This window comes from Ipomoea triloba, chromosome 1 (assembly GCF_003576645.1).
Source record: "Ipomoea triloba cultivar NCNSP0323 chromosome 1, ASM357664v1".
NCBI classification, from domain to species: Eukaryota; Viridiplantae; Streptophyta; class Magnoliopsida; order Solanales; family Convolvulaceae; genus Ipomoea; species Ipomoea triloba.
The window spans coordinates 34,854,184-34,862,879 of record NC_044916.1 but is presented as its reverse complement, the minus strand read 5'-3'; the positions used below and the strand labels follow the sequence as shown (position 1 = coordinate 34,862,879).

The 8,696-nt window shown below is 34.3% G+C and overlaps 1 protein-coding gene across 1 annotated transcript; it reads right to left on the bottom strand.

Annotated features, from left to right (window-relative positions):
• Positions 1-2,745: 2,745 nt before the first annotated feature.
• LOC115999853 lies at positions 2,746-4,879 on the bottom strand. The gene is made up of 2 exons (XM_031239795.1): positions 3,042-4,879; positions 2,746-2,868 (listed from the first exon to the last, which is right to left on the bottom strand). The coding sequence occupies exon 1, from the start codon at positions 4,320-4,322 to the stop codon at positions 3,168-3,170; it is 1,155 nt and encodes a 384-aa protein (XP_031095655.1). The 5' UTR covers positions 4,323-4,879; the 3' UTR covers positions 2,746-2,868; positions 3,042-3,167.
• Between the last annotated feature and the right edge of the window lie 3,817 nt (positions 4,880-8,696).

Genomic DNA, 8,696 nt, shown 5'->3' with positions numbered 1-8,696 from the left:
CCCCCCCCAAAAAAAGAATTTGAATATTATTTATCGAAAAATAAAAAACTTGTATAAATATGAGGACGGAGCAGCGTGCGTGGAAAATGGTCATGAAATGACTTCAATTGTGTCTCAACATACACTTCCAAACGGAGCTGCCTAACAACAATAGGATAGAGACCTCACGTACCTAAACTAGCCAGCCGCCCGCGCCTAACAACAATTGGTATATATCATGCTTGAGACACATTTTATAAGGTTGAAGTAACATACAATTAATGTTTAGATTGGTCCAAAACCATTATTTTAAATATTATGTGGACCGCAATATTCAGAATTTATTATTTCTTTTTAATCTTTCTTTATAATCAGTAGAAATATTTGTTCAACTATATCATACTGTACAATTCATTATCAGGGGATGTGAAATTTCATCCCCAAAAATAAACAGGAAAGCTTGCTGTTGGGGACACTGTTATTTGATCATATTCTATGGGCGCAAATATTGAAAGAATCATTTTTGGTCATTTTTAAATAATAAAAAAAATCATTACTAAATAGAGTCATTTAAAACAAGCTTTATAGTATTGGTTGTAGCTTAGTGCATAGTCTTAAAAGCCTACCGAGGTCCTAGTTTGATTCGTTAATTAATAATTACCCTATCATGATTTTGGCCCGCCCTAAAGTCATAAATTGTACACAAAAATGTGTACACCCACCGTATGCTTATGGTGACAATTTTTTATGTCTTTATTATTATTTTATTTTAAAAAATCATGAAAACCCTCTGTGACTATTATTTCATAAAACTGTCACGACTTAAATTTGAGGTTTAATTAATAATTAGTAGCAGAATCAAACTTCAAAGGAATCAAAGATGGAGTTTATGCACGCGGAAGAAAATGAAACCCAAATTGTCCAACTTTTGCAACTGCGGTTTCATTAAATTCTTCGATCAAGTAGGACATCACATTTCATGTCATCCTTAGCTTCAACTTCGTTCCATCATTGCTTACGTTTTCGTACCCCTATCTAACAACTTTTTTCAAAATTAGACAGTAATTAAACTCCAGAGCTTAAAACAATTAATAAGTACACTCCTAAGACAATTCAAAGGTCAAAGAATCGTTTCTTGTAATTTGTAAAGCTATGAGCGTCACTCAAATCGACGTTAACTTAGTTTCGCAGTAGTCAAAATATCGGATTAGTTTCACAAGAATTTTACTAAAAATCGATTGAAAAATATAATTACTAAAAATAAGAGATTATCTAAAGTTGTGAACCAATTAAACCGGTTGAAATCTAAAAATAACAAAAGAAAAACATAAAAAAAAAATAAAAAATAAAAAAAATGCCCTTATTAAAAATAGAAAAAATCATGAAAAGGACTAAAAGTGTCCAAAAGATAATAGTATGAGATGTTAAATGCCAAAAATAATAGTATGGAACTAAATTTGGAATTGAATTAACTCGGGTTTAATTAACTCTATAGTCTTTTAATTCACGAATACTGTAATAAAAACTATCACACTTGTGACAATATCGATAATCTTTTGAAATAATATTTGAGGCAAATTATTGCATTTAGTTACTATTTTATACTAATTATATTAACCTTATAAGTTTTTGAAAAATAATAATTCTTTTTAGAGAAAAGAAATCAGCATAACTTACAGAATCGCCGTGATTAAAGTTAGATCATCTGAGATATGATGAGAATAATTTAACATTCGATATGTATTTGAACTTTCGTTTGTACTCGGCGTGACTGTGATTTGCTCAGTCGCATTTTGTTTTTTTTTTTGTTTTTTGTTATTTATTTTTTTAAAAAAAATTCATGTTCAATAAGTGTGAATCCATATATAGCAAAAAAGACAAGCACTAACATCCAATATGCCATAATTGCTCACAAAATCATTTACAGCAGACAGCAACACTAGATTTTAACTTGATGTAGCAATTCCATATATTGGCCACCTTAATTAATTAGCTGTTATATAGGTACATACTATGTAGTTACATACATGGATAGATATTATTGAGTGTAATAAGGGAAACTTGCAGCCATCGAAAATGTGCACAGTGTCCGTCTTGTAATCCTAACCGACAAAAGACCACAAGAAGGTAAAAGAGCTTAAATTGCTCATAATTTACCAACTCAAATAATAAAGAAAATCAATATGTCGCTTTTGTTGTGTGTCAAATTTGTTGTTACCAAATTAATTGTCTGAATGAATTAGCAGCTTACGCTATTAGTTACAAATAATCAAATATCATAAAACATGATGCAACATTTGATAAAATAAAATGGATGCGGGCATGGGGCATGATTGGTGGAAACAAGATAATTGTGTGGGAATTGAAGGGCCAGCATGGTTGCATAAAGGACATTAAAGGGTGCATGTGTCACATGTCACCATATCCTTTCAATTCCACTTAAGATCTCCTAAAATCTCAGGGCTCATCATCCCCACCCCTCCCCCAATTTTAACTATAATTATTCCTTCTTTGAAACTTAACTGAATTATTAAACATTCCCATTTCCCATAATCATTTCATCACCCCATATAGTTCCCCATTCTAGAATTTAATTGGACCACTATTCTATTTTTTTTCACCCGAAATCTAATATCTCTAACCCCAATTCAGTACAATTATTTAACTTTTATTCCAGAAAAATCTGATGCATAACTCTTTAACATACTATTAACACTGTGAATAAAGAGAAATATCAAGAAGTTGGAGCTATGGAAGATATTGAGATAGATGTAATAACAATAATGCACTATTTAAAAAAAAAAAAAAGATTTATAGTGTCAAGATTCTCCACAGCTCATATAGAACAAAAAGATGATGGGAATGAATTCCAAAATTCTCTAACCATTCCTGCAAATATTTAACTTAATCACCACAGTGGAGAATAAGACGTGCTATATCAACATGTGTGATAGTATTACAAGGTATATGTCAAACAAAAATCTTTATATTAAAAAAGAAGAAGAAAAAAGACAAAGTAATGAAGGCCATTTGTACGTGAATAAGCATGCACACTACTATACCTTTTGATCTTGGTTGATCTTCAATTTTGTCTGATAATAAGAATATGGTTTCCAGCTACGTACTTGTTGGCTTCTAAATTTAGCGCACTGTACAGAAATGGCGATGCTAAATATATATATGAATCATCAGGGAACATTCTCCAGGCCCTTTTCAGGGTGGAATTCTGAAGTGGAAGATGTTGAACAATTCTGCTTGTAGTTATTATTATTGCCATTGTTTCCGTCGAATAATCTCATCTGATTCCCGCCGTCGTTTATCCCTTGCTGGGTAGGAAAGCCGAGATTTGGATCATTGTTGATGATCCCCAAAGCGTCATCCATGGAGGATTTTGTCCCGAATTCCAGTGCATTAGTGTTGCCCAATGGATTATTATTCTTGATTGAGGATTGTAGGAGTGGTTGGAATGGGAGGATTTGATGATTCTGCATGTTGAGGAGCAAATTTGGGCCTTGTTTTGTGATTCCGAGATCCGTGTTACCCAGGTTGAGGTTACCTGAATTTGGGGTGTTTCCGCCACCGCAGCGGGTGTTGTTTGCGGCCATTAGAGCGTCGAGCATGGTTGTGTTTAAAAAGGGAGAATTTTGGACCTTTTGGGCTGAAGGCCTTAAGGGGTAAAGCGGTCCAAGACTGTCCAAATGAGGCGACCTGATAGCCGAGCCGGCGGCGGAGAAGAGATCCAGGCGGCGCGAATACGGCGCGCCGACGGAGAACGGCGCCGTGGGTATCCCGGTGAACTCCTGAACCATTTGCCGGAAATTAGCGGTGTCCGTCGTGAGCACGGTCGTCGGCGCCCTCCTCGACGCCCTGGTCCGTTTCTTGGGATTCTTTGGAACAACAACCCCATCCGACGGCCCTCGTATGTCCACCGCTGCCACCTGTACGGTCGGCAATGATGACGAGCTAGAAAACTGCCCATGATGACTCTCACCACCAATCATCCCCCCTTGAGTAGCCGATGAGCCCGGCGCCGCCCCCACCAAACCCCCAAAGTTACCAAAACCCGGCTCCGATCTCAATCCTCGGCCCGGCCAAACCAAATCATGATTATTATGATTATTCCCGTATTGGGAATTGAGATTCGCCAGTGATTGCGGAAAAGTCGCATCGGGATTCCCCGACGACTGAAACAAGAACTGCGGCTGCGGGCTTGAAGACGACGAGATAATCGAATCAAACTGACCCGACTGATTCAAAAAATTAGAAATGGACTCACCGCGCGAATCATACTCTTCATCGCCACCGCTCGATGATTGCAAACTACCACTGTTTCCAGAATCCATACCCAAAACGGAAAATACACACACACATATATATAGAGAGAGAAACAAACAGACAGACTGAAAAGATGAGAAATTATAGGTTTCTCAGATCAGTGTACTAAAAAGATGGGAACAAAGAGAGAACGGAACCCATATCTCGAAAGCTAGATAGCTCTGATGATGAATGATCGATCTACAATGAATCTCAACTCTTAAGGCTATCACCTTTACCGTCCTTTTCTTGGACCACAAGCTTATTGTACGCACGAGGAAAGGAGAGAGACTGAAAGCTATGCCTTTTTTGCTTCTCTTTTCTCCTTCAAGATTAGGGTTTTGTCTGGAAAAAAAAGGAGAAAAGAAAGGGAAACAGGAAAGTTAAATAAGCTGCGCTTTATTGAGATGATCAAGATCTGGATGGGTTTCTGCTCTAATTTCGGTTGTAAGTTTTATCTGTCTAGAGGTTGAAGAAGGAGAAGGGTGGTGGGGTCTCCATTGGAGCAAAGAAGTAGCTGCCGGTAGGTGGCAACGGGTCAAACTCATATAGATAGAGAAAGATTATGGAAGAGTTGGCGACCTCCCTTGATCTAATGTGAACCCAAGTAAATCATCCTAGAAAAAGCATCATATTAAAAAAAAAAAAAATATATCAACCATGAGCTAAAGTTCGATTCATATCACGAACACGTTTGAATCTGAGTTAAATCCCGCCTTTTAACAAAAATGTACAGTTAGTTTAGTGAGTTGAAATTAGTCTCAAATCTATACTGATTTGTCTTGATTTACCTTCTCATCCAATGTAATACAAGTTCATAAGATCTAAAATATAATCAGGTAAACTAGTTAAACCAGATTGAGACAGATTTATTACAAAGTCAGAAAATTTGGCTTATTAAAAAAAAAAGAGAAAAATACATTTTAGAAAAAAAAAAGGGTTTTTTTAGTGAATAAGAAAAAAAAAATGAAAAGGTGGGTGAGCTAGTTAAACTAGGTTGAGGTGGTTGAATGGTGCGAGTACACAGACAACCATAAAGTGCGGTTACGTTATCATCGTACGCCGCCGCTGTTTGCCACCACGATCGACGGCTTTTGTTCGTTTGCAGAGCATCACGCAACGAAAAAATTTAATTAAAAAATTTCAAATTAACGACCCATGATGATATTCACCGAAAATAAAATATTGTTATAATACGTTTCTATTAGGTGCATGATAAATTATTTTATACATTATTATCGTAGCAGTTTTTGCCACCAGTTGTAATGTGAATCTATTGTATTGTCCCGTTGTGCATATAAAATGCCAATACGATCATCAGTAGATAAACAAACAGATATCTGTAGCATCTCAATGTTTGACCAAGTCAAATTATATTAATATATATTAGCCCACCATTTCTTTAACAAATTAATAAAGTAATTAACAATTATGGTCTTTTTTAAGGTAACAATTAATCTTGCATGAGAGTATGAGATTACTTCTCCATATAATTAACAAAGCTAGCTTTAATATACCTTTAACACTTTTTTTTTTTTTTGGTAAAAAATGTTATACTCATCAATTCTTTAAAATGTATTATATGGCACGTACAGTCTCACGTGATATAGGTCATACAGATGTAATTTCAATCAAGTTGATTCAGTCTTTGAATTGGTAATCACAAAATTTTAAAATTCAATCACTCGTGAAGTAGCCTATTATATTATTGGCCATCCATCTCGATTTGAGCTTGTCAGTTATGAACAACTTAAGTTGATTTACTTCTTTTATGATCATTTGCTAACTAAAGTGACAAAGTTTAATTTACGTAACCAACAGACATTTTAATAGTAATTACGATTTTTTTTTGTAAATTAAAGTGTCATATAAAACTAATCGAGTTTTGAAATATAATTTAGCAGAAAAGCAGGGAATCCATATTAGAATCCACGTAGGGTGGGAGTAAGATTAGAATAGAGAAAGCATAATTGTCGCACAAGAAAGCTTATTATATTCTTGGCATAAATTATTGCGTCTGCGTGGGTGTACAATAAAAGATTAGGTTTATCAACACAGTGATATATGTTTGATTTGGTGTACATATTTTCTGCCCATCTTTTCACATGATCTTCGACCAAACCTACTCCTCCTTGGTAGCCTATACCCACACAATATGGTCTCAATTGTATATAATTAGGGATGGAATAATGTATTTTAAATTAGATTAATTTATAATATAATATATGCTTAAAAATTACACTACTTGAAAAGTTGCATATAAAATTTTTGGTTGTTCAACAACATTGATAGTTAGATATAACCACATTAAAACAAGGTGCTCTTGTTAATTAGCAAGTAATCTCTTTGCTTACACTTTGATTTTTATTTCTTAATCCAACAAAATTAAGACATGGAAGTATGCTAATCATTTTTCATTCACTATAGTTACCACTGGTTGGTCTTTTAAGATACCTTACGTCATTGTGACACAAGAGCACCAGTAATTGTTGGTTTTTATTTTTGAATTTTTGTCAAAGTTTTGTAGCAAGAGAGATAAAGGGGAAGAAAAGTTAGATGGTTGCCAATTGACAATCACCTAATGTTTCTCCCGGAAGCGCACACTGTATGTACATGGCAGGTAGTGTTGGTGCGTGTAATGCACACAAGTTGATTTTTTTTTTTATATTGAAAAATCCGATTTTTTAAGCAGTTAAACTCTTCCCCATCTGCCAAGATGTTGTGGTCTAGTGGCACCAAGTTGTACTCTCATATGAGAGATGTGAGTTCTAGCCTCAGTAGAAGCGATATTGACTTATTGTGCTTCAATAAGTTGCTTCAGTAGGTTGAGAAAGTACTGCATTATAACAGACTTAGTAGTACTCAAAACTCTGCCACATCTGTCTCACCTCCCCTTAGAAAAAACTTAAAAAAAAAAAGAAAAAAGAAAAAAGAAAAAGAACCAAGGGTGATGGCGTGATGCTCTAAGAATATTCGTAAAGGATTGGTAGGCCCACAGTGTTGCGATCAAACCCAATAAAGTCAGGGCCCATGAGTAAATATTGGGTCTATTTAAGAATTTTCAAAAGTGAAGCATTTTTAGGCCCATTATAGTTATTGGGCCAAAAATTTCAATCTTCGACCTCGTATTTCCCATGCATGCAAGCCGCAGAATTATTTGCCGAGAAGCGTCTGATCGGCCCAGTATAAAGTGAATCAGTTGTTTTATCCTGGACACAGGGATATTGTAAGATAGACCCGAAAAAGTTCATTGTACTACATTACATATTTATTTTTAGTGTATCACATGTTCAATTTTAACATATTGAATGTTCATGTATTTTGTTGCCTGATCATTATATTTTTATACTTGTCCATTTTTAGTATGTTGTAATTATTTATTTATTTATTTTGGGATCAGGTAATAGGCAATTTTCAAATGAGTTCTAGTACATGTACTCCATATTTCTACTTTATCGCTTTTTATTTCCTAAGGTAGCAAAAGATAAAAAGTTATTTTTCGACCTATGAGTTTCAAAAAAAATATCAACTTTTTGAGTGATTGAGTAAAAATTGGGAATAGAAGTAGTATCCTCCTTTTTAAATTCAATGTTACATTGGTCTGGTCAAACAAAATTATTAGGTGACGAGTTGAGGAAAACTCACAACCAATATTCAAGAGTATGGACTAAGTAATTAAACAACACTTGTGTAATAATACGCAAACCATACAAATGAGGTAATTTAACTGTACTAGAAAGATCTTGCATAACGAATTTGACTGATAGAATATTGATATAATTGAACTTGTGACATTTAAGTTCGAGAATCATACGGTATTCACTCTGTGACCCATTTCGAAGTAAAGTGACTTTATTTTATGATGATCGTGAATTGAAGACACTATTTTTTTCATTGGACAACTCTTTTCACATGTATCTACTCTCCATGCCCAGCCTCCTATTCCCCATGCATGCAAGCCACAAATATTTCCGACAACACTCATGGTCCCAATCTCGTCCCGAACCAAACAAAATCCGGCACTGTAGGGCTCTTTAGTCTTTACGTGCACAAAATTAACTTATTTCGAGGTATTCAATATCGATTTACATAAATTAATTGTATATTTTATGCATTTAAACTAAAATTACTAATAGTTAATATTGAGATATTTTGTATCTTCATCATAAGGTAACAATTGTGTAAAAGTGAGCTTGAATTCAAAATTATATATAAGATGTATATAGCCTAATTCTGAATTAATAAATTCAATTTCTACTATTTAAACACAAACATATACGTGTGTGATGCAGTTACATAATTAGGTAACGTGAATAAACTTTAATTATATATAGGTATGAAACAAATCACTATCACATTGTGATATAATTAGAATTTATTTTCAAATTATATATCATAGATTA